The following is a 27,380-nucleotide window of genomic DNA, read 5'->3' on the forward strand; positions in this document are numbered from 1 at the left end:
CACTCCTCTCATCTTCCATCAGTCAGAAAACAGGCAGGCCTGCCACATACTAGCGCAATTAATTGAGCCAGTGTTGGTGTGTTGACTGGCTGGGATTCTCAAACAAACAGAGCAATGTTTGATAGCATCACAGGGCCAAAATATTTACACTTTTTTGGGGAATCAACCTTTAAATGGCTTACTTGTACTTGTCTCTGCATATTAAACTGAGACAGTAGAATGTATTAAAACAATGAAAAAAATGTACACGTTTCACCTTTAAACGAACCAGTGCTTGTGCTCACCTTATTTAGGGTGTCTTGCAGACATGCCACCTCAGTGCGAGCATGCCCCAGATCATCCTGTAGTTTGGCTGCCTTGGCCTCAGCTTCCTCCTTGTCCAGCCTAACCCCCTCTAGGAGCTGGTGGATATCGCTCTTGTCTCCAGCATTGTGAATGGAGTAGAGCTCTGCTACCTTTTGCCTCTCCTGCTCCAGAAAGGCCCGACAGCGGCTCAGCTCAGCCTGATCGTTGCTCACCGCAGCTTTACACTCCTCCAGCACTGCGGCCATGCCGACTCGCTCCTGCCTTTCCACCTCTAACAGCCGCTCCATGTGATGGTTGCGTTCCTTTAGAGCTGCAATCACACTTTGAGCTTCAGCATTGTCCTGCTCTGCCATCTTCAGAGTATTGCTCAGATGTTGCTGCACACCCAAGAGCTGCTCGCGCTCAAATCGAGCGTTTTCCGCAAGCTCAACGTAACGCTGCTCTAGCTCCAAGTATCGGCCACTCTTGATGTCTTCATCCACTGAATACACCACGTCGTGCTCATCCAAAAGTGACCGGAAGTACTCGATCTGACGGCCACAGTGCTCTAGTTTGTCACTCTGTTGGCAAAGAGAGTCCATAAGCAGTACTTTCTCTTCTCCCAGCCGTTCATTCTCACCATTTAGCTCCTGCGATATCTGCTGCAGGTCTGCCAGTTCCTGTAGAGTGGCCTGGAGCTCCTCGGCTGTGCTGTGTTGATTCTCCTCCATCTGGTGTATGCGCTCTGTCAGGCACGCTACCGAGACCTCACTGGTGTTACCACTGCTTCCCTTACGAGAAGAACTGCGACATGCCGGAGCTCCACCTTCAGACTCGGAGGAGGACAAGGAACCACAGCCTGAGGGAGCATCCAAGGCATCATCACTGGAGGTGACAGCCTGGTAGACCTCACTGGACTCGCTGTCCAGGTTATCTGTTGAGCCACTTCGCTGGCCGCCTGTCAGGAGGTCCTCCATGGAGCCTGGTGCTGATCCCTCCACAGAGGAGGCCACAGTGGCACAGTCTCCATGACCTCCAATGCCCGCAGAGGAGGAAGGGTCAGGACTGATAGGGGGATAGCTGAAGGTTTTCTCAGCCCCATCCAGTCTCTGTTCCAGGGAGAAGCCCAGGGCATTGAGACGGTCCTTCAGCATGCGGTTTTCATTCTTAAGCAGGTTGAGCTCGCCACGGATGGCCTGGTTCTGCTCCTGTAGAAGAAGCAATGTTGACTCCACATCTGCAGCGGAGATCACTGCCGCAACCTGCTGCTCTGGTGGCCTCTCTTCTTCCTCTTCTTCCTAGGAGTATCATAATGTCAATGGTGAGGATTTTTTTGCATCAACTCACAAACTAAAGGAGTTTATAGTCAGTTTTACACAACTAAGCATGACTATACTTTCATTTCAATCTGTCATTATGTTATGATTGATTCATAAAGCCACTAAGTGGTGATTTTTGTACGTCACGTACAGTCTGTCAGAAACATGTTACATTTAATTACAGATGCACCAACACCACTACTGGTGCTTGTATCACCATGTAAATACCTATTACTCACTATTTACATGCTAATTTAATTTCCCCAATATGATTATATAGCTGAGCAAAGATTTGCCATATTTGTTAAAAATTACAGATAAGTTTTATTCAGCAAGCCCTACGAATCCAATTGCTTCATTAAATAATAAATATGGCCATGCCACTGACCTGTACATACTGTATATTTCGTAGTAAGAAATGTGCCTGTTATTAGATCAATTCAAGCTTGATGTACCACCTTGCTGCAGTAGGGGGCAGTAAGTGCTCCAGCTGTACAGGCAACACACCTCATCAAACCATATCTGCTTCTGTGAGAGTGCAGATATCAGATTCTCCTTTCCTCACCACAGGTGATAAAGCAGCACAAATAGCGGGATTATTATTTAAAAAATCTATCAAGCATCTTGTATGTGCTGTTCCATCTGTTTGCTCTGCGAGTAGAAGTCTCACCTGCTTAACATTTATCTAATGCCATCAGGTATGCGCACTCTTCCTGACGAGCGAGAGACTGGCAATGTGCAACAGCAAATGAAAGAGTGCAAGAGAAGTAAATGACACTGGGAAACATCAAACAAAAATAATTAGAAAATAAAAACATCACCCACGTCTCCCGAACCGCTGTCTCATCATTATTTTCAGGTGGGTTTTTTTTCTTGTTGTGCAAATTAGTGCAATAATGGGCAAACGTATTTCTTTGTAGACATGTCATCATGAAATCAACTCTCCTGTTGCCATGTGCATGGGTTTGTGAATTAATTTCGGGATCATAGTTTCATTAGGAGACGAATGGTGTGTGGTTGATACATCCAGCCTGCGATCAGTTTTGTAGGATGCGCTTGGCTTTAGGATATGCGTGTGTTTCTAACATCTGTCTCTTGTGTGCGCATAAGTGCCACTGCGCTGCCGCATTCTCAGAATCGATTAATCTAAGAAAAGATTTTTTCTCGCACCCCTACTTCAACTGGGTCACTCGCACTGGTGGGCCTAAATATTTTTTCACAGTAACACACAGTAATTTTCAGTCACATTTGGTCGCACTGTAGAGCCCTGTATTGATGTATACAATATTGTAAAGAGGATGTGAATCTAACCTCAGGCAGTCCCAGCTGAACTCTCATGTCCCTCAGCTCACTACGTAGCTGCAGGATTTCCACGTCTTTGCTCTTGGCCAGACCTAACAGATCTTTCACTTTGGCCTCCAGGACCACTTTATCACTCAGCTGTCCTTCAGACTTTGATTTGTTCATACGTCTCTCCGAGTCTGATGCTTGAGCCTGTCCACGGGAATGCCTGGGCTGGGCTCTATCAGAACCACCAGTCGATGACTGCTTCTTACTGCTTGAGTTTCTGGAGTTCCTTAAATGCTCTCGTGATGAGTTTGACTCCTTGGCAGCCGTGGATGATGTTCGTTTGCCAGATGGGCCTTGTAAAGATGACAAAAGTACTTAACATAACTACATCTCACAATGCTGAAACTTAAACTGTTCAGATTTTAGAACCAAATGTCTAGTTAACATATAGGAGCACTTGTATATTTATGTCAATCTTGAACATTTATTAGGATCCAACCCTTTACCTATGCTTATAGTGAAATTTAAACAGCATTAGCAAACCTTTTTAATTCCGAATGTGATGCATTTCTGAGTGAAACAGGAAAAACTGATAAAAAAAAAAACCCTGAATTAATTAAACATGGAAAAAAATGGGTGGTACTTGAATATATCCATCGTGAACTGACTGAATCATGAAAAGTGGGCGTTCCAGGGACATGGAGGCTAAATGTCATCCTCGAGAGCATCTAAATGTGTCCTTATGGTAGTGCTTTGTTTTTAAAACTATTGGTATTTGCTATTATTGTTGTAATATTTTTAAAAGGCTCCAATAACTATAACTGTATAAAGCAATGCCTAACTAACTAGTTGGCTAGTTAGGTGAATTAAAATAAATCTGAGAAAACCATTTAAATACAATATAAGAATGAATATCTATGTGTATAATGGAAATAAAAAATAATGGCCAATTAATGGCCAATTAAGAAAAAACAAGAGGGGACGTTCAAGATCTGGGCCAGTGCTGGTACCTGAGCTGGTCTTGGTCTTGTTCTCAGTGTTATTAGTGTTTGTAGTTGAGGATGTTGAGTAAGCAGAGGTTGACTTCTTGCCCTTGGCAACACTGCTGTTTGTCCCTGCACTGCTACCAGCCATAGCAGCTAGAAGATCATCATTGCTTTTGATCTGTCAAAGATAAAAAAAATAATAAAAAAAAATAAAAATTTACAGATCAATTAATATGTTAACCAGTGATGTGATGTTAGATTAGTTGGTGATCTGAGAGAAAGTGCAGAGATGTTACCTTGGAGAGTGGAGCTGTGGTAGGGCTCTTAACAGCGGTTTTGCCAGCAGAGCTTCCGGCTGCCACTGTGTCACCTTTACCTCCTCCACTTGCTGCCTTATTCCCCACTGGCCTGCCTGCTTTCTTCATACTGCGCTCGCTCCTGGTGATACATCTACCCCTCAGTCTGTGCAGAGAGAGAAAGCAAGTTACAGTTTATTTTGGTCACTTCTGGTGCTCATAAAGTAAAGATGTCAAGGTGGTGTAATTATCCAGAGATCATAAAGAAAAAGCTATTATTAAAAGACAGTAAAGCATTTTTGCTTCCAAATCAATTTCCTTAAATGGCTAGTTCACCCAAAAATGAAAATGTTCTCATTATTCACTTACCCTGATGCCATCCCAGATGTGTCTTTCTTCAGCAGAACACAAATTAAGATTTTTAGAAAAATGCTGAAGCTCTGTAGGAGCTTCAACAATGTAAGTAAACGGGTGCCATCAGGCCGCTGGCTATTTGATGGTCCAAAAGGCATATTTAGGCAGCATAAGCACGACTTGAGCATGACTCCAGTCGATCAATTAATGTCTTCTTAAGCAAATCGATAGGTTGCGATAACTAAAACCTTATTAATTAAAAAAAAAATTAAAAAAATCACTTCCTGCCAGCAGTCGACGCATCAGTGACGCAAGCACTATGGCGCGTTCATGCTTGAAGTCGGAAGCGCACGCTTTGTATACAACAGAGAAACAAATGTCACGCGAGAGTTACTTCATTTCAAACAGCGATACAGCGCTGGCTGGAAGCAACGATTTAAAGTTAAGAACGTTTTAATTATTGATTTGTTTACAACAAACTATCGATTTTCTTCAGAAGACATTAATTGACCGACTGGAGTCATGTGGATTACTTGTATGTTGCCTAAATATGCCTTTTGGACCGTCAAATAGCCAGCAGCCTGATGGCACCCGTTTACTTACATTATAAGGACCTACAGAGCGTCAACATTTTTCTAAAAATCTTAATTTGTGTTCTGCTGAAGAAAGACAGTCAAACACATCTCGATTGATATCAGGGTAAGTGGATAATGAGATAATTTTCATTTTTGGGTGAACTATTCCTTTAAAAGTCTGTGTTGTATAACCAACATGCAGGAAGCCATTGAATTATAAAACAGGAAATTATATTGAAGAGAAGACACCTGTAGTCTGTGAGTCTCTTAAAAATATCAGATCATGTCAGATGTGTGTATACTGAATATTAATTTTACTTAACAATTGCAACACATGACGTACATTTAAAAAAATATATACTGTTTATCAATAAAACAGTTGATACAACAACTTATTTCGGCTGCTCCCTTTAGGCCATCCGTGATCCGCATATTTTGATATTTAAAATATTATTTTTCATGACATTCATGTTTTTAAAGCCTCAAAAGGACATCATTATCATACATCCCTATTTTATTAAACGATTCCAAGTTAAATATGAATAAATGACATCTTAAGGTGTATAAAGCAAACATACGCCTTAAGAAGTATGTCAATTATTGTCATAACCTTGAAAGCCCTAAAACAGACAATTAATCATCATAATCACAATTATTTGTTTGACAATTTGACACATTTCTTAATTGTTGCAGAACTTGGCAGGGCTTTTCAACAGGGGGCCACAAGGGGGTGCTAAGGGGTCTGTGGAAAATTTCAGCTAACATTTACCAAAATTGACATTATTACTGTTTCATTCTGTTTTTTAAGGACAATAAAAAGATTTGAAATGAAATGAAATGGTTGGTTTATACCTGTAACATTACTCTAATAGTGGGTAGAAAAAAGATAAGTGGTCAACGTAATACAAAGTAAATATTTTCAAGATACTATTTTATTCAATTCTTTTAGCATAAGTACAAGTACTAATTATTTGTTTTTAAATTTTATATTAAATTGAATTGTTTATTTTATAAATATTATACAGTGATGTGAAATATTATTAGCCCCCTTCCTGATTTCTTCTATTTTTGTGTATTTTTCATACTAAATTGTTTTAGATCTTCAAACGAGATATAACATAAAACAAAGGCAACCTGAGTAAACAAAATACAGTTTTCAAATATATATTTTTTATTGAAGCAAAAAGTTATCCAACACCTACACTACCGGTCAAAAGTTTTGAAACACTTATTCTTTATTATAATTTTTTTTTCACATACAATATTAAAGTCATCAAAACTATGGAATAACATAAATGGAACTATAGGAATTATGTTGTGACTAAACAAAATCCAAAATAAATAAAAACTGTGTTATATTTTAGCATCTTCAAAGTAGTCACCCTTTGCCTAGAATTTGCAGACATGTACTCTTGACATTCTTGCAGATACACTCTTGAAGGAGTTCCCATCTATGTTGGGCAATTATTGGCTGCTTTTCTTTATTATTTGGTCCAAGTCATCAATTTCAAAAACTTTTTATTTTTTATTTTTTTTTAATTAAATTTTAGTTTTGTAATGAAATAAATTAATATGGTGGCACAACTATATTTTTGTCTACAAAACTAATTTCAAACATTTAAGCATACGCCTTCAGATCAAAAGATTTTTAAGACCATGAGAAACATTTCAGTCAAATGTTTCAAAACTTTTGACTGGTAGTGTATATCACCCATATGAAAAACGAACTGCCCCTTTAAACTTAATTGCTGGTTGTGCCACTTTAGCAGCAACAACTGCAACCAAACTCTTCCAGTCTTTCACAACGCTGTGGTGGAATTTTGGCCTATTATTCTTTGCAGAACTGCTTTAGTTCAGCCACACTGGAGGGTTTTCGAGCATGAACTGCCCGTTTAAGGTCCTGCCACAGCATCTCAATCGGGTTCAAGTCAGGACTTTGACTTGGCCACTCCAAAACTTTAATTTAGTTTATTTTGAGCCATTCAGAGGTGGACTTACTCCTATGCTTTGGATCATTGTCTTACTGCATAATCCAGTTGCACTTGAGCTTCAACTCACGGACTGATGACCGGACGTTCTCCTTTAGGATTTTCTGGTAGAGAGCAGAATTCATGTTTCCCTCAATTATTGCAAGTCGCCCTGGCCCTGAAGCAGAAAAGCATCCCCACACCATCACACTACAACCACCATGCTTGACCGTGGGTATGATGTTCTTTTTGTGGAATTCTGTGTTTGATTTACACTAGATGTAACGGGACCCCATTCAAACAGTTCCACTTTCGACTCATTAGTCTACAGAACATTCTCCCAAAAGGTTTGAGGATCATAAAGGTGTGTTTTGGCAAAATTCAGACAAGCCTTAATGTTCTTCTGGGTTAGCAGTGGTTTTCGCCTCTCCACTCTTCCATGGATGCCATTTTTGACCAGTGTATTTCTGGTAGTGGAGTCATGAACAGTGACCTTTATTGATGCGAGAGAGGCCTGCAGTTTCTTGGATGTTGTCCTTGGCTTTTTTGTAAATTCCTGGATGAGTTTTTGGAAGGTCGGCCACTTCTGGGAAGGTTCACTACTGTGCCAAGTTTTCTCCATTTTGAGATAACAGCTCTCACTGTGGTTCTTTGGAGTCCCAGAGCCGCTTTGTAACCCTTCCCAGACTGATGTATTTCAATCACCTTTTTCTCATCATTTCTGGAATTTCTTTCGACCTTGGCATAGTGTGCTACTGGGTGAGACCTTTTAGCCAACTTCATGCTGGGCTGGGCGGTATATCGACTTTTTAAGGTATATTGATATATTTTCAAACGAGATATAGGATGAGACATTAACATTTATATCGATATAGTTTGATATTGCATTACATAACCCGTTTCTTCCATAAAGCCGTGCCGTGTTTGCATCTCTCCTCTCTCACACTATCCACGCAACCCTGCCCCCACTCGCTCACAAGTTCTCCTGCAACATGGAGGGAGACACAGCGCCGGTTCATACTGCCGAAGAAGACCTGGTTAGTAAAAAGAAAAACAATGGTTCAATTATTTGGAGATGGTTTGGATTTAAAAGATCAGATGAGCAGCAAAATAGCTGCGTGCTGTTTGACTGACATGCGGCTTGTGTGTGTGCGGCACACTTCACATGCAGGTGTGCTCCAAAAACTCTCGCACTTAACGGTCAAATTCTTTTCAAAATTCCACCAAAATGCCCGTCTGTGAGGTGTTCATGTAAACACAGAGAGTTATGTCTAAAGTGAACGTAAACATTGGGGGGAAACTGATTTGTATCGAAATGTACGACTTGAAAATTTAAATGTAACCTAATAGACCTGCCGCTGTCTAGTGTATCCTTAATATTAATCAAACAACAATAACAAGAAAACGACAAAACCACACACTGCTCTTGGTTGGATAACTTTACTTGTCTAACTCTTAGTAAAAGTATTAAAGTATTATTCATACAGGGAAGACCAGTAGTAGTTTTATGTCTTATTCATTCTGAATGTTTAATTGAATACTTGATACTGTTTATTTATTTATTTATTTATTTATTTTTAAGCTGTTAAAAAGCACAGTTTTCTTAATTTGGATTTTTTTTTTCTACAGTGTTTTGTATTTTGTTTTCTATTCATTGCTTTTCTTTTGTTATTTTATTACCGAGTGGTTACTACTCTTGAATAATAACTTGAGAACTTAATTATTTTAGAATGAACAAATTAGTTAGTGTTAGGCTATTATTTGTTGTGGTATTGAAGCTGGTATAAAAATCATCACATTTCACTAAAGACTACTGAAATTTTGGTATTGTGATAAATGTATATATTGTGTATGGTAGATCTTGCTACAATAACATGATTACTGTAGAAAATACAGAGATATATATTGTGTATCACCATTCAGCCTAAAAATACCAATGATTTTTGGTCCATATCGCCCAGCCCTACTTCATGCTGCTGAAAAAGTTCTATTTAGGTGTTGATTTGATTGAACAGGGCTGGCAGTAATCAGGCCTGGGTGTGTCTAGTCCAGCTGAACCCCATTATGAATGCAGTTTTTCATAGATTTGGGGATTTAGTAACTAAGAGAGCAAATACTTTTTCACACAGGCCCAGTTGGTATTGCATAACTTTTTTGCTTCAATAAAGAACATATCATTTAAAAATTGTATTTTGTGCGTACTCAGATTTATTTTATTTTAGATTTTGTTTGAATTTTTAAACAATTTAGTATGAGATACGGTATACACAAAAACACACACTTTATAATAGTTGCTGAATAATTTTGTCCAATTATTCAACAATACCACACTTACTATTTTTCTCTCACAGAAATGGGTCTTTATGAAAATATATCACTGCCATTTATTTTTCCCCCCTCACAAAGGAATCATAATTTTTGTGGGTCATTGGAATCAAAATGTTTGAAAACCCCTGGGACCTCACATATAAAACTCTGCTTAGATTTCTTCCTAAAAGTGTGCGTAAGCACAAAAGTCAAATTTAGTGTATGCACCAAAAAATTCAGACGCCAGAGCCTGCACACAGTTCCCTTAATAAATCCCAGCTAGCGGAAGATTGTGCGTACATGCACATGATTCATTCCCCATCCCGTCTCCTCCCCAAAATAACCATATAGGGAGTGAACAACACCTGTTCATCTGCATGCAATTACCATATGCATTTCACCATCCAGACATGTGATTGCCGCGCTTAACGGTACGAGAAACTGTATTATAAGAGATGAGACTGTAAATGTCACACGTGCCCAAAGGTTAGATGCTGCACCATGACGAAACATTATTTATTAAGATATGAACTTGTTTTCAAAGAATATATCTTGAATATCCCTTGGCAAAATGTTTTTATCTTTGCAGACATAAATCTAACCCAAGTAATTTCTCAAAATCGTTTTAAGGGTGTTTTTACTGAGAAGCTAAATATTTAGTACTGGAAACAAAACGAAAATTATTACAATTCTTTGTGCAGCATTGTCTGATATCATCGGACTACTAAGATTTTATGTTTGACTGGTATTTTATATTCAAAAAACAGCTGAACGGCAAATGTACTTTTCATAATGTTTTTATTAGACTAGAATGGGGGTTTCATTGCGATGAGGGTCGGGATGAAGTGGAGCAGGCAGCACATTTGATGCGTATTTTATATGCATTGCTGTACCTGTTTGCAGTTGTACAATACTGTTTCTGATGAGACATGTCTCTCCAATGGTCCGTTCGACTACTGAATGTGGCCAGCAGTGCCTGTCTTATAGCTGCTGTCCATTTTACAGAGCCATTTCACATCAGTCAAAGTCAAGTGCACATCGCATTACAGATAATCTTTATTCAAATGCTGTACTTATCTCAGTACATGATTGTAATAGAACAGAAAATATGTCAAACTAAGAAATCTTCGCTGTCATTTTTAGTTACTGTATGTTCCTTCTCTATGATGACACGGGAAAGCGCATCCCAAACCAATATTTCCCTTTTACAGCTTATATTTGAATGCCTTTTCAATTGTTACATAAAAATAATATAGCCAACTATTGGCTTGATAACGATTACTTCTGTTTCAATCATGGCCCAGGTCTAGAGAGCAAGAGTCAATGCCTGTTCACTTCCAGCACGGGGCAGAAATCACTAAGACAAAACATTTGTGTTGCAGAGTTAAAGGCTGTATAGCACAGCTTTCCCAAGTTTATGAGAAACAGCCTTCTGGCAAACCACATATGATGCTGACTGCCGTTGAAATCCTCATTGGCTCTAATGACAAGGATCCTGCACACATGTGCTCTTAGTGTAGTAAGCCATTAATAATCTAGCCTTGTCATCATCTGGGCTTGAGGCTTTACCGTGAGTTAACAGAAGAGACTGCTGTCTGTCCGCTGTGGAGTTGCTCTCTATATGCTGCACAAAATAGAGCCTTAAAAGGCAGCAAAATCCTGGATGTGCTCAGGATAGGATCGCCATAACAATACAAGAGCTATCCATCTACACAAATGGAAAACCCACCTTTCCTTTTCACACTTTTACAGTATGTTTATAGAAAAACTCAAACTTAAACTGAATAATGCATTTCACAGAAATGGAACTATCATGAGAGAGAAACACAATATGCTTATTATCCTGGGTTTTGCATTTGCTTTACACAATACCAATGCCTGAAGATGTAAACAGTGCTGTTTAAATTATATTGTGGAAGGAGAGAACATCTGAAGAACATTAATGCAGTCTCTTTACACCATTCCTCAGCTTTAAAGCAAACCATGCCAAAAATAAACTGCTCAAACGGGTCAGAGCAAAACAAAGGGCAAAAAATTAGCAATAATTTGGACAAATCAGGTGCAAATTACCCAAAATCTTTGACATTATGAAAGAGACCACTGAAAAAGCAAAATCTGCTTGGCAACTTGGACTGTAGTTTCTTTGCTCAGCAAAAGGCAAGGTGTTTTGGAAAGACTGCATGGATTTTCTGACCCCAATAAGACTCTCCTCGGCACTTGTTTTTGGACTATGCTGATCTTTCCAGATCTTTCATTTAATGGCTCCCCGTTGTCCTCTCTATTTTGATCATAGCAAGGCAGAGAGCCAATTTCTCCTCTCAATGCGAGAGAAAATAAGGCCTAATATCTTACAGCTGTTGCAAGGCAGGGGGTGGGTATGTGAGAGTGCGTTTGCGCAGTACACATTCCCACAGAACTGTCTCGGGAGTCATTGTTTCAGTCTTCTAGAAATGAAAGTGAACCACCCCACAAAATAAATCACTTATTTAAATAATGTATCTAGTAAATAGACTATACATTTAAAAACCGAATTATGAGTAGTTCAATGTTTATTTATTTATTCCATTTATTTATTATTACTTTTTAGTAGCGGTCGACCGATAGTGGATTTTGCCGTTACCGGTAACTTAGGTGGTGAAAAAGTCTGATAACCGATTAATCGGCTGATATTTAAAAAAAAAAGGTTTATTTATAAAATGTCTAAGAAACATTTCTTAGTCTTTCCTTGCTATGATGGGCACAGACAAAAAGGCTACAAAAGTTTATTATTAGGATAAAGTTTCAAGACAGGGTCTTGGCTCCGTTACAGTGATCTATATTTAAAGGTGCTGTAAGTGATTTTAGCGTTCTGAAGTTTTCATGTGACTGAGCCGTTGAATTAGCCACGCACCCTCATTCCAAAACCCCGCCCTCCAAAGATAATTTTGAGACCAAAACCAAGCAAAAGAGCAGCATTGTTTGTTCCTGTGGCTGTCAAATTCAACAGTGGCACTATAGTGCCCTCAACTGACAAACATTATTAATCATAGCCTCAATTATCCGCTTCAAAGAAAACACTAAGAGAACGAGAAAAATGATTGACAGATGAAAAGCGTCAATGTCCGCGGACACATTTTTGTTTGCTGTTTACAAAGTCTACAGCTGTCACACAGACCGGAAAGATATTTCAGGCCACTTATTTCATTAATATCTTTAAGGGAGTAAGAAAATTTTTGGCATACTTTTCCATGAAAAAGAATCACTTACAGCACCTTTAAGTATTTTTAAAGCTTGTATATTCACCAGATGAAGGATTTATATACATACCGATGTTGTACCACATCTCTATAAACGAGCGATATACATATATATATATATATATATATATATATATATATATATATATATATATACAGTTGTGCTCAAAAGTTTGCATACTCTTGGAGAACTGGTAATATATGTACCATTTTTAAAGAAAACTTGAGTGAGCAGGCAAAACACATTTCTTTTATTTCTTATGGGATTCATATTCAACTGTAGGTTATAACACAATGGCACAATCATAAAACAAAACATGGCAACAAAGAAAAAAATGAAATGACCCCTGTTCAAAAGTCTGCATACCCTTAGTTCTTAATACTGTATATTGCCCCCTTTAGCATCAATGCAGTCTTTTGTAATAGTTGTCTATGAGGCCCCAAATTCTTGCAGGTGGTATAGCTGCCCATTCATCTTAGCAAAATGCCTCGAAGTCATGCAAAGTCTTTGGTCGTCTTGCATGAACCACACGTTTGAGATCTCCACAGAGTGGCTTGATGATTTTAAGGTCAGGAGACTGTGATGGCCACTCCAGAACCTTCACCTTTTTCTGCTGTAACCACTGGAGGGTCAACTTGGCCTTGTGCTTAGGGTCATTGTCGTGCTGGAAAGTCCAAGAGCGTCCCATGCGCAGCTTTCTTGTAGAAGAATGCAAATTGTCTGCCAGTATTTTCTGATAACATGCTGCATTCATCTTGCCATCAATTTTCACAAGATTCCCCATGCCTTTAGAGCTCACACACCCCCAAAACATCAGTGAGCCACCACCATGCTTCACAGTGGGGATGGTATTCTTTTCACTATAGGCCTTGTTGACCCCTCTCCAAACATAGCGCTTATGGTTGTGACCATAAAGCTCTATTTTGGTCTCGTCACTCCAAATTACAGTGTGCCAGAAGCTGTGAGGCATGTCAAGGTGTTGTTTTTTGTGGCACTGGCGCAGTAATGGCTTCTTTCTGGCAACTCGAACATGCAGCTCATTTTTGTTCAAGTATCGTCGTATTGTGCTCCTTGAAACAACCGCACCGTCTTTTTCCAGAGCAGCCTGTATTTCTCCTGAGGTTATCTGTGGGTTTTTCTTTGTATCCCGAACAATTCTTCTGGCAGTTGTGGCTGAAATCTTTCTTGGTCTACCTGACCGTGGCTTGGTATCAAGAGATCCCCGAATTTCCACTTCTTAATAAGAGACTGAACAGTACTGACTGGCATTTTCAAGGCTTTGGATATCTTTTTATATCCTTTTCCATCTTTATAAAGTTCCATTACCTTGTTACACAGGTCTTTTGACAGTTCTTTTCTGCTCCCCATGGCTCAGTATCTAGCCTGCTCAGTGCATCCACGTGAGAGCTAACAAACTCATTGACTATTCATACACAGACACTAATTGCAATTTAAAAAGCCACAGGTGTGGGAAATTAAACTTTAATTGCCATTTAAACCTGTGTGTGTCACCTTGTGTGTCTGTAACAAGGCCAAACATTCAAGGGTATGTAAACTTTTGATCAGGGCCATTTGGGTGATTTCTGTTACCATTATGATTTAAAAATGAGCCAAATAACTATGTGATAATAAATGGCTTCATATGATCACTATTCTTAAGTAAAAGACTTAAGACTTTTGCATGATCAGTCATATTTTCAAAATCAATGCCAAAATTTCACAATTTCTGCCAGGGTATGCAAACTTTTGAGCACAACTGTGTATATATATATATACACACACACTGTATATATACAGTTGAAGTCAGAAGTTTACATACACCTTAGCAAAATACATTTAAACACACAATTCCTGACATTTAATTGTAGAAAACATTCCCTGTCTTTGGTCAGTTAGGATCACTACTTTATTTTAAGAATGTGAAATGTCACAATAATAGTAAAGAGAATTATTTATTTCAGATTTTATTTCTTTCATCACATTCCCAGTGGGTCAGAAGTTTACATACACTTTGTTAGTATTTGATAGCATTGCCTTTAAATTGTTTAACTTGGGTCAGAATGTTTTGGGTAGCCTTCCACAAGCTTCTCACAATATGTTGCTGGAATTTTGGCCCGTTCCTCCAGACAGAACTGGTATAACTGAGTCAGGTTTGTAGGCGTCCTTGCTCGCAAACGCTTTTTCAGTTCTGCCCACAAATTTTTTATCGGATTACGGTCAGGGTTTTGTGATAGTCACTCCAATACCTAACTTTTTTGTCCTTAAGCCATTTTGCCACAAATTTGGAGGTATGATTGGGGTCATTGTCCATTTGGAAGACCCATTTGTGACTGAGCTAAGATGTTGCTTCAATATATCCACATAATCTTCCTTCCTCATGATTCCATCTATTTTGTGAAGTGCACCAGTCCCTCCTGAATAAAAGCACCCCTACATGATGCTGCCACCCCCATGCTTCACGGCTGGGATGGTGCTCTTCGGCTTGCAAGCCTCACCCTTTTTACTCCAAATATAACAGTGGTCATTATGGCTAAACAGTTCCATTTTTGTTTCATTAGACCAGAGGACATTTCTCGAAAAAGTAAGATCTTTGTCCCCATGTGCACTTGCAAACTGTAGTCTGGCTTTTTTATGATGGTTTTGGAGCAGTGGCTTCTTCCTTACTGAGCAGCCTTTCAGGTTATGTCGATATAGGACTCATTTTACTGTGGATATAGATACTTGTCTACCTGGTTCCTCCAGCATCTTCACAAGGTCCTTTGCTGTTGTTCTGGGATTGATTTGCACTTTTCACACCAAAATATGTTCAACTCTAGGAGACAGAATGCATCTCCTTCCTGAGCGGTATGATGGCTGTGTGGTCCCATGGTGTTTATACTTGCATACTATTGTTTGTACAGATGAATGTGGTACCTTCAGGCATTTGGAAGTTGCTCCCAAGGATGAACCAGACTTGTGGAGGTCCACAATTGTTTTCTGAGATCTTGGCTGATTTCTTTTGATTTTCCCATGATGTCAAGCAAAGAGGCACTGAGTTTGAGTTGAAGGTAGGCCTTAAAATAAAGCTATAGTGTATGTAAACTTCTGACTTCAACTGTGTGTGTGTGTATTATATATATATATATACACACACAGTACTGTGCAAAAGTCTTAGGCACATAAGATGCTTGACAAAAACATTTGTCTTAAGATGGTTATTTATATTTTCAGCTTTAGTCTCAATAGGAAATATATATTTTAGACTCCCAAACATTTCTTTTGCAAATAGAATAGAATAGAGGAACAGGGATCCCTACAACAGATGGCATGGTCCCCACAGAGCCCCCCACTAAGCATCGGGTCAGTCTGGGATTACAAGAAGAGACACAAGCAATTGAGACAGCCGAAATAGATAGAAGAACTGTGGCAAATTCTCCAAGAAGCTTGGAACATCCTATCTGCCAACAACCAAGAAAAATTGAGTCCAGGTGTACCTAGGAGAATTGGTGCTGTTTTGAAGGCAAAGGTGGTCACACCAAATATTGATTTAGCTTTTTTATGTTTACTGGACTTTGTATGATGTTAACTGATAAATGAAAACTATTTATGGCATTATTTTTGAAGATATCCTCACTATGCAATATTTTTCACAAGTGCCTAAAACTTTTGCACAGTACTGTGTGTGTGTGTGTGTGTGTGTGTGTATATATATATATATATATATATATATATATATATACAGTAATTTCCCATATTCAAAGACAAACACTGATCTTGAATTAGGTCTCCCTCACAGCCATTTACTAATTTCTCCCAGAGACCAGCAATGTGTTCCAAAGGGCATAATGATGCAGTGTCATTCCAAACAGAATTTCTAATAACAGTGACTTATGTTAGTTTAGAGTGACCATTATTTTTGAGCACCGCAACTTTCAGTCCCCCAAAGACTTTGAAGAGAATAAGGAATAGGGATGATCACTTCTGAATGGAATGCACCCTTGGTCTACAAACAACGTCACTGCAAACCTTTTTTCACCCCATCAAATCGCCCCTGCTCGTCTCAAATTCACACGGCCTCCTCCCCCTTCATCATTATTATCATCACCTCTACCATCAATGCCTCTTTAACTTCTGTTCATGTCCCATTAAAGTACACAGCTGCAATCACACCATCTGAATAAACAATAATGACTACTCAGAGGTCCATTATTACAGACCAGGGCAACTTTTCACAATTCCTGTATAGTTCAGATGGAACCAGGGTCAGAAATCAACTTTTCTATTAAGGAGCAATATTTGCCCCCTGGAATTGATTTTAAGGGGCATTTTTACCTTTACAAGGGCAGTTTTTTTCTAACCTTATAAAATGACTCTGTCATCCTTTTATGTCAAATACTTTAATATAAACAGTTCATTGAATTATATTAATAATTACAAAATTGCATGATCTCTACATTGCATAATGTAAAACTTGTTTTCTCATTCATATATTTCCAAATATTTTGGCTATTAATTTAACATAGCCTACAAAACTAATGCACCGACACAGAGGAGGAGATGACAGCATTTTTCCAGATTTTGAATGAGGAGCTATAAAAAAAAACTCCTCCATGCCAATTGAATAAAACAATGCAAAAATTAACATTTCACAACAAACATTAGTCAGAGATATGATTAATACACTTAAGTGGTTAATGTTCTATAAAATAATTATTGTATCATATATAACATATTATTTAACATCAAGGCTATTTAACATATACAGATATTATTTTTGTTAATATTATTATTAACAACATTGTAGCACTTGGTTACATTTTATTTTCTCAGACCAAATTAGCTTACTTAAAAACTTCCACCCCTAACGCAAGTTTGTGAATGTTGGGTTCCTGATGGGACACAGGCAAAAAATCTAAAAACAGGCAACAATTAATTTATAAATATATATTTTTATTGCATTTATTAAATTAATTATAAATTACCTACATGTACATATGCAATATATTTTTCAAGTATTTCTGAAGTAATTCATTGTGTTCCATGGAGGAAAGAAAGCCATGCGAGTTTAGAACAATATGAGGGTGAATAAGTGATGACAATATTTTCATTTTTGGGTGAAATAGCCCTTTAAATGTAAAGGTTAAGCAGAAAACTTAGGGCAAACGTGTGTCATTAAGGAAGTACAGTAAGCTCCTGGAGTTGACCTCAGCCTGACCAGTGCTATAGAGTGAGCTTTAAAAGGTGCTGATTGAGACTCAGTAATAAGACACAACCCAGCAAGCCCGCAAATATGTGTCACGGGAGAAACGTTTACAAACGTACAGAAAAACAGATGCACAGTTTAACTCTCTTTTGCTCTCACACACTCCCCTGCAGTGTATCACATACTGATAAAAAAACACATCTATTACATAGCAAGGAAAGGTTCAGGATCTGAGCAGAATAAAAGAAAGCATATGTGAGGCTAGAGTTTGGGAAGCTCATCTGTTTTTTTGGGGGGTTTTTTCTATGCTTTCTTTCCCCCTGACCATAACATCCTTTGCTGTCAGGATTGTATAGGATGAGGTCACATTATGAGTGCACTGCATGTGCAACATTTACACATGATTTATAACTACAGTGAGGTCATCATAAGACTGTGGACCCTACCTATTAAAAAGACACATGTGACATAAGCTTAAGCTGAAACAACTCTGTGGTGTAGTGCTATGAAAAGTGGGGTTTTAACCTACAGACCTTGCGTAAGTTAAGCAGCATACAGCTTTGGATCTTTCCTTCCAAACTTGTATGTTATTCCATTGAACACAAAATAATTTTCACATAGGTTTTTTGATGACATACATAGTGACTAAGTCTGTTATGGTCTGAAAAGAACAAAAACACCATAAAATACCATAAAAGTACTCCATATGACTTATAATTGATGGCCAACCTGCCCCAAAGGCGTCCCATTTGATTTAAGAGTTACAGCACGAGAGAAGATTACCAGTGAATAATGACTTCTATTACAGTCTGTTCATCACACAAAGCTATTGTATTGCTTCAGAATTCGTGGATATACAGTAGCACACAAGTAATATGACACGACCCTCTACAATGCAGGTAAATCACTTGCATATGTGACCAAATTTCGTGTTAGTTGACTAAATATGTCTGTCTAGCCACTGGCTTATAAATATACAGATTTCACTTGCCAGTGATTGAGTTGTAAATAGGGATGTTAATGGTTAATCGATAATGCATTAATCAATTTGATCGATTAAGCTTATTGATCATTGATTAATTAATTTCAGAACAAATGCTTTTAGTAATCATGCCAGCAGATGTTGATAAGGCTGTCTAGGCTATACAGTCATCCGCCACTAGAGGGCGCTCGCACGCTGCATGTCTTGTTTTGTCCGCATCACAGAAGAAAAAAAAAATTAATGACTTAATTTCAAATAAAAAAATAAGTCCAAAGGTCAGAAATATCCCAGGAGCCACAACCTTAAGTTTTGATGAACTCAAATATGTATCTTCTAAACAAGTTATTATTAACAGTAATTGTTAACCATTTACAAATTTGTACTAAACATAGCCTAAAGCCCTATTTAGACAGAATCAGTTTTTTATGGGGACATGGGGAAATATAATAATTACCAGAGCTTCTCAGTAATTTTGATCCGGTGCAAATCGGTCAAGTCAGTAATGAAAAGAGTTTTACGGAGTATTCCCACATCGGTAAAAATCACCCTTTTTTTTTTTACCTACTATAAAACACTCTGTAACAATAACCCCTGGTAATAATTATACTGTGTGAATTGAAATGTTAGTAAAAAGCCCGTAAATCTGCACTCTGATGTTGGTCAAGAGGACACTCAGAAAATGACGCCCTTCACAACTTCAGATTATTGCAATTGACTGAACATGTTTTTCTCAAGCATTTTATGAGGTTGAGTGTTTATTTACTCATGTACAAGAGAAAGAAACGAGCGTGTTTTCTTTTGCTTAGGATCATTTGAAAGGTTAACCAAGTACGTGTATTTTTTATTTTTTAATGATTTGAGCAGAGCGAGTGCGGGAAATTGTGTCGAGCCCCGCGTTTTGGAACATCTATTCTGAAGGGACAAATAAAATAATGTTAAGGGATTGTCTATATTTTTAATTCAAGAGTGTAATATATGGTTACAAGTTTGTTAATGTTATCAGTTTTTTTGTATTTAGCTAGATATTCCAATAAATTTCTTCTAATAATAACGGATACAGTATATGATCATGTTGAATATTTCCTGCATAATTGATCAGCACAGTATACATTTTTTAATAGGTCAGTTACATATGACAGCAGTGTGTAAATGCAGTAGACACACCCACCTCTGTTTTTTTACAGGGCTGAAATGTACTAAAAACACTGAACTAAGAATATTTTAAGAGGAAAATGCTAACACTTGCATTTCTTAAGTGTATTAATTTAAATTATATTTAAACATTAGGCTACATGCACATATTATTCGGAGTCCTCCAACTGCGTTTTGACGTTAATGATTAATCGATTAATTGATTGTTAATTTCCACGACAATCGATTGTGAAAATGTTTGAAAATGTACATTCCTAGTTGTAATGCACCAAGAAAATGTGATTAAAATGATTAAATGATCAAAAAAAGACTATATATATATAACATACTATACTGTATACAGCCTATATTGTGTAAAGCCATAACTGAATGGCTGAAAGAGTAATACAGAAAGGTACATTTTGCTTAATATCTTTTTCAGTTTTTAGTTACATGTCATATATATATATATATATATAAAATAAAAAAAAATACTAGCCAACTGCAATTCTTTCACCAATATACACAGAAGGGTTGTATGGACTACCTTTATGCTTTTAGAGTGCTTTTTGGAGGTTGAGAGACATGGTCACTAACTGTGTCATTGTATGGATAATACTGTAGCTGTGTGATAACAGCAGTGTGAAGATTCTTCAAAATTCTCATTTTGTGTTCCACGGACACAGTATCCAAGTTTGGAAGGAACTACAAGAGGATGAATAAAATAATGACAGAATTTTAGTTTCTGGGACACTATTCCTTTAAGAATAGAGGCAACAAAAATCATCTGCTCATAATACTAATTCTTTCAGCTTTTCAGTAACAAAGCTAAAAAAACAAAAACAATAAAAGTTCTCATTGCGCTGAGAATTGACTCCTGTGTCTATCTTTTTTTGGATTTTTGTTCCTTCTTTTTGGTAATGTGTGTCTCAGTGGAGTTAGTGACTGGAGCACTGGGACTGAAGTATTTGTTCAGTCCTCTTCATCAGAGCGTGATGGGGGTCTTGGAGTTCTGCCCAGTGCGGTCGGCCGTTTGTGTTTGAGTAGCCTTGTGGATAGTGAGAGGTGCTTTGTAGTGCTGCTTACTTTGGTGAAAATTTGAAATAATAAACAATATTTTTTCTGTGTGTCAGTAAGTCTACCTTAGAGCAGAACCCAGCACAACCACTTTTAACATTTTAAAAGGGGCATCACCAGCCTGTCCTAAGCATGTTGAGTAACCCATGTCATTCTACAGTGGCCCCCAAAATGCAGAGCAATCACAGTGATACAACGCAGCTCCTGAAATTACTTTGTATTGCACTTCATATTTTATCTGAAATGCAACTCAAACTCATAAAACCTTCAAACACTTCAAAACAGCATCTTGCGCCATCAAAACAACATCTGTTGCCAATCTCCAAACTCAATAAAATTAGGCTAGTTTAGCTTTGTCTTAGCGTCCTCCTTGCAATCACAACACATCTTTCCACAAATCATCAAAAACGTTCACTTCGTTCATTCTGCTTTTTCTGCAACATAAAGATATTTGTAAAGGTGCTGGATATATCTTTGGACAATCAACAAGTGCTGTGCTGATAGAAGAAATGGCATGGTTTCTTTTTCCCCAAACACATTTTGAAACATGTCAGTGGGGCTTCAGTTTTTCTATATGCAAACCCACGTACACACAGTGCAACAGAAACCCTCCCACTGTGTCAGCTCTAGGAATGTGTTTTGTTTGGAGGGCTTTTTGGTGGTTTATTAGATCTGAAGAGGATGGCCTCCAACAACTCTAGCTTTTTCACTTGGGATTACTGTCCTGTTGAAACCTGAATGAAAGCAGTCCAAACAGGCTGTAATTCTAGTTGTATAAGTGTCATTCCCTGGACAGAACACTGCAGTTATGATATATAGCTTCAGAAAAAGACAATTTTCCGTAAGTGGAAATTGGGAAAGAGTAAAGAAAATGTCTGTCCGCACATTGCTTGGACTGAAAGGAGCTCTGTGCTGGATGAATGTTTTAATACCTCAACACATCCACAAGCTCCTGTTTTTCCCTGGTCTTGTTTGTCAGGGAAAACTCAAGCTACATCAATTTAAACCAGCAATAATAGAAATGGTTGATCTGTTTGTCAATTTCTTTGCAACTAAGATTTCGTTCAGGTTGAACGCATTCCTGTGTAAAAAACTAGAAGCAGCTCATATAACAGAATGCAGGTGTCTCGAGACGTGTTTTTAAAAGTTATTTTTAACCCAGCCTGGTCTCTTGAAATTTGACAACATTTTTGCAATTCAAAATGTACATACTGTATATCACGTTTGGCTGCAGGTTTCCAGTGAATTGTCCAGCTGGGTGCACCAAAAGCAAGTAAATAGTGTTGTGTTCAGATGCGGTTTTAAGGTGAATTTTAGATTTTTTTTAAAAAAAATTTAAAACTTACCTCCCTAAACTAAAACTTTTGCCTGAACCTAACCATTAGTGTTTTAAAATATAAATGAGATGTTTAAAAGACATCCTTACCAAACTAATGCCTAAACTTAACCGATAGTGTTTTAAAATATATATGAGAAGTTAAAAATGACATCCTTACCTTGTCAATGCCTAAACCTAACCATTAGTGTTTAAAATGCAGAAGCCAAATGAACCTCCTCATTTCGTGCTGCTTCAATGACTCTGTAATGTCACATGTTAGCTCGAGTTCATGGCTGGACTTGAACCACGGTACTCCAACTCCAAGTCCAATGCCCTATCAGGTGAGCTACCGCGCAAGCTGTCTGTGTTGGAATAAGTGAATATATATGTAGGTGAGTCTGTAATACAAGCGTTAAAATGTATTGTTTTTCAAAAGATGTATTTGTGAAAAAGTGTGTGGATATCATAAAATATCAGGGTCTGAGTAACAGAGAGAAAAATAAGTATTTATAAAGTCATAATCAGCCATTAAAGTCATGATCTGAGCGAAAGTGAATACAACGCTCAATCGTTGTAGCGTCTCTAGTGTTTATTTCTCCTGGAAACTTGCAGGGAATTGTACCTGGAGACACGTATAACAAGTTTTGCAAAAATGTATATAGAGTCCCGTTTTCACTATGAGACCAGGTTGTTTTAGGTATGTGCATTACCCTCATGTCATCAGTATTGGTTTCTTTGTAAGATCAGGGTGTGCAAATGTTTTTTAGTATTATTTTAAAATATTTTTTGTTCTCCATTTTAATTAATGCATTTTGTTCATTTATTTATTTTTTTTCCCCAAAAGAAAAGCATAGTTTGTTGAAGTTATCTTATTTTGAAACCGTTCTTGGTAATGTTTGTGAATAATTCAAAATATAAGATTCACGTACGTGTCATATGTGTTTTTTTAATATGCAATTTAATTTACGAGTAATCGGGTACTCGTTTTCTGTGGATTAGAGTACTCGACTACAATATTACTTGAAAATGCCCACGATCTTTCGCATCATAGGTGTGTTAGATCATCATCATTGGATGTCTAGAGAATGTTAGAATTTGGGCTGCAACATCTAATCAATAAAACTGATAATTATCGATAATGGAAATCATCGACGACGAATTTCATTATCGATTAGTAAGCACGGAGAAGCTACGTCAGTGATTGCATGATAACTCATTTGAAAAACAATGGAGACAAGTTAAAGCAGAAGAAAACACGACCCAAGTTGTCCAGCGCACGAGAACACTTTATAAACACTTCTTAGTAGTTCATAATAATAATAATACAGTTTAACGTGGAGCGTTTGCTGCTTTAGGTGCGTTGACAGAGTGATTGCGCTGTTTGATGCACTTAAGAGTTGTTTCTCTCCAGCGCATAACTTATATTTTACTGCTATTTTCTATGTTTTATAATGTACACATGCTATGAATTCAAAATTAGGCACGTATTTCCACATATTTCACAAAACTGTTTGTCTTTACCACAAGCGAGTTTCCGTTAAACACATGCATGCATCCGCGTCAATCAAACCGATTGCAATGGAGACATGGAGTGGCATCATTTTGATTAAACTGTGCAACATCATACCGTGCTTTCAGTTTCAATGTAATCAATTATGCAGCTTTCATAGATGTCACACTGATGTCTCAGATGTCAGGGTGTGCTGCTTTTTAAAGTATTTTAGATGGTTTCTCCTCATCATGTAAGCACATGTAATACAGTGAGCACAAGGATGAGACTTTTCAGCGCAAGAGTGAAACTTTACTGCTTTTTTTGATGTTTGAACTATATTAAAATGTATATAATCCTGAAAATAATGTATAATAATGCTAAGGTTCCTGATATTTGATAGTCCTGATGATAATGCCAAGTGTAATGTATGATTTCACTAGTAAATCTATACTATGGCGAAAATTATTTTACTGATAAGCGTACACATATTTTTTAAAAGAATAGTTTATAAACGTAATCAGTGACAATACTATTTTAAAACTTACTGCATATGTATCTAACATAATTCTGTATTTTTCAGCTGGGCAGAATTATTAATATTTCTATTCTGGTGTCACCATTGCCCTCTGCTGGGCTGATTTTTAGTCCCACTCCATCACCAATGGATCATTTGACTCTTTAATGAACAGTAATTTATGTAATTTATGTAATACCAGATCACGTGTCCTACTGTTGCATCCGCCATGAGCAGGAAGTGGGAAAGGGGTACTCGGAGTTAAAGCTGATCAGGACATTTTCTGATTTATTCAGGATTTTAAAAAAAAATCTGACTGAGTTGACGCAAAGTGAGGACACAACTTTGATAGGCAGTTTTTTATGGAAAATATCATTTAAAGTTTTCTTAATGTATTGTTTGATATCTTACAGATCCTTACCTTTCAATTTATATTTATATTTATGAATTTGTTGCATTTTTAAACGCTTTGTTTAGCAGTTTAACATTGTGACCTCTTGCTGAGGACAGGTTAAGTTACTTGTGCTTCCAAGTATAGAGCATGCATTTTAAAAATGTCTAATGAAATTATTTTAAAATATAAGCAATAAATGCCCCGAGTATACACATTTCCTTAAGATTTAACTTTTCCTTTTTTTTCCTTTTTTTTTATTTCTTGATTTTTCAAATAAAGATGACTTTTATATGTAAGACATATTTTGTCCCTTATCTCAAGAATCAGTGCAAGAGTACATGTCTGCAAATTCTAGGCAAAGGGTGACTACTTTGAAGATGCTAAACTATAACACAGTTTTGATTTATTTTGGATTTTGTTTAGTCACAACATAATTCCTATAGTTCCATTGATGTTTTTCCATAGTTGTGATGACTTTAATATTATTCTAAAATGTGCAAAAAAATATATATATAAATAAATAAATAAATAAAATGTTATATATATATATATATATATATATATATATATATATATATATATATATATATATGTTTTCTATAAAATGAATTCATGCAATTAACCAAACTTTTTCCAAAGTTATGAGCATTTATTCTGTTTACCTTTTAGAAAGTAAATAAGTAAGGGGTTTAACCACACACCAGTGTCTAAAAACACTGCGTGAGACGTTTAAAAAAGAGCGAGACCAGACGCAACGGAAAAGCCTGTCAAGCGTATTTACATAAGAAAACCATTGAAAAGCATCAAAGGACGTTTTGAACGGCCCTTTATCATTTGCAACACACTGCAGCAAAAATAAAAAGCCACCCAAGAATTGTTAATAATTTAAGCTCCCGTTAACTTAGCAGTGTGCAAGGACATAGTTGCCTATGTAGGCAGCGTTTTTGGGCATCATACAGTAAACACGTTTTGAACGTTCGAGGGCCCCTGTGAAGCCCAACAAGTGCTGTCTATGTAGCTAGTGACAGCTCACTAGGTTCTGAAACACAGTCCGTGTATGTTTATCAGGCACATTGAATGAGTACTTTATAGCTGTCTTAATTCAGACTGAAAACTGATAGAAAACTGCCAACAGTAATGTATTTCTCAGATCATTCTAATAGATATAATATATTGATTAACAACAATTTCACTGACATGATCCAGCAGGGGTTGACAGACTAGTTTTGTTTCTTAGCTAGCACACCTCTACACTTGCAAATGTGACAGGTCTCTCTCAGTCGTTTGAACAGCTTACTATCTAGCCAAACACAAGATAAATTTACACTTCTTCTGTTCGTGGCATGCACTTTCAGCATTGTTGTCCAGTCTTTGTCACAGCATGGGTGTAAGTTTACAGGCTAACCGCTAATGCTAACAGGATGGATGCGAGATATAATAAACGTCTTATTAATTACCTCGGCTCCCTCCTTTGGGTCTGTATAAGCGTCTGTCAGGACAGATGGTCTTTTTAGTAGTGTTCAAGGGTCGATAACAGCGGGTATTCCGGAATTCAGGCGTATGTGGCATCGTTTCTAAGGGGCAGATGGCCGTCTCATGCTACACGGATGATTGGCCACTACAAACACAGCGCGACTGACAGACCACAGACATGCACACACCAGATCAGACCCCCTCACTCGCTAACTAAATCAGCCCGCCTACCAGATGTTTTTTCTGTATATTTCCAACCCCTTATTTCTGTTTGAACATTACAAATGAAATATTAATTGTGTAGCTGAACACATTGCCAACATGTAACTTCCATTTAGGGATATGCAGGGTTGGGAAGGTTACTCTTGAAATGTATTCCACTACAGAATACAGAAAACATGCTGTAAAATGTAATTTGTAACGTATTCCGTTAGATTACTCAAGGTCAGTAACGTATTCTAAATAATTTGGATTACTTCTTCAGCACTGGTAGATTTTTTCACTTGTTTTGACTATAAAAACTCTGCCAGTAGAGTAAGACAAAATACACGTTAAAAATACATTCTCTGAAAAACCTAAATATCTTATGCAGTGTTGTTTCTAAAACAAGATCAATCAAATTGATCTTGTTTTAAGGATTTTTAGATATTTTTACAGAAAAAAATTAATTTTAATTATATAATTTTTACAAAAATTATTATCAAGAATATGATTTTTGCCCTTATATCAAAGGTCTTACTAGAAAAATGAAATTATGATCCAACGTGGATTTTCTTGATAAAAAAATATGATCGTGCCTGGTAACGTGCATGTAAAATGGCTAGAAATAGCATTTTAGCTTAGCGTAAAGCTGACAATTTACACAAAGTTTATTTCTATTTCTTGTGCTCCAAACTTACTTCAAACTTACTTCAAACTTACTTCTAACTTCTCTGTCTGCTCGTATGAAACACATCATAAGAAAGTGTTTCACCGCTGTTCAAATGCACTTTGGATCGCATCATTTATATGTATAAATGTTTTCCATCTGAAAGGACTAAATATTAAATGAAACAATTGACAGTAAAATGCAAAGTAATCTCTTCAGTAATCAAAATACTTATTGAATGTAACTGTATTCTAAATACCAATGATTTAAATTGTAACTGTAGTGGAATATAGTTACTTATATTTTGAATTTTAAATACGTAATCCCGTTACT

The 27,380-nt window shown here is 37.2% G+C and overlaps 1 protein-coding gene across 6 annotated transcripts in view; it reads right to left on the reverse strand.

Moving 5' to 3' along the window:
* The window catches only part of LOC127424330 (cytospin-A-like), a 47,876-nt gene extending 21,534 nt beyond the window's left edge, over positions 1-26,342 (reverse strand). For 4 of the 6 annotated variants that reach the window (XM_051669408.1, XM_051669406.1, XM_051669407.1 and 1 more), the window contains exons 1-5: positions 26,164-26,342; positions 4,177-4,342; positions 3,905-4,058; positions 2,916-3,247; positions 285-1,583 (exon numbers count right to left, since the gene is read on the reverse strand). In XM_051669408.1, the coding sequence (XP_051525368.1) occupies positions 285-1,583; positions 2,916-3,247; positions 3,905-4,058; positions 4,177-4,305 (1,914 nt within the window). In that variant the 5' untranslated portion in view covers positions 4,306-4,342; positions 26,164-26,342. Of the gene's footprint in view, positions 1-284; positions 1,584-1,992; positions 2,171-2,915; positions 3,248-3,904; positions 4,059-4,176; positions 4,343-7,103; positions 8,107-26,163 lie in introns of those variants that run through there. The other 2 variants (XM_051669405.1, XM_051669409.1) reach the window with 2 other exon arrangements.
* Between the last annotated feature and the right edge of the window lie 1,038 nt (positions 26,343-27,380).

The sequence above is a fragment of the Myxocyprinus asiaticus genome, chromosome 33 (assembly GCF_019703515.2).
Source record: "Myxocyprinus asiaticus isolate MX2 ecotype Aquarium Trade chromosome 33, UBuf_Myxa_2, whole genome shotgun sequence".
NCBI classification, from domain to species: domain Eukaryota; kingdom Metazoa; phylum Chordata; class Actinopteri; order Cypriniformes; family Catostomidae; genus Myxocyprinus; species Myxocyprinus asiaticus.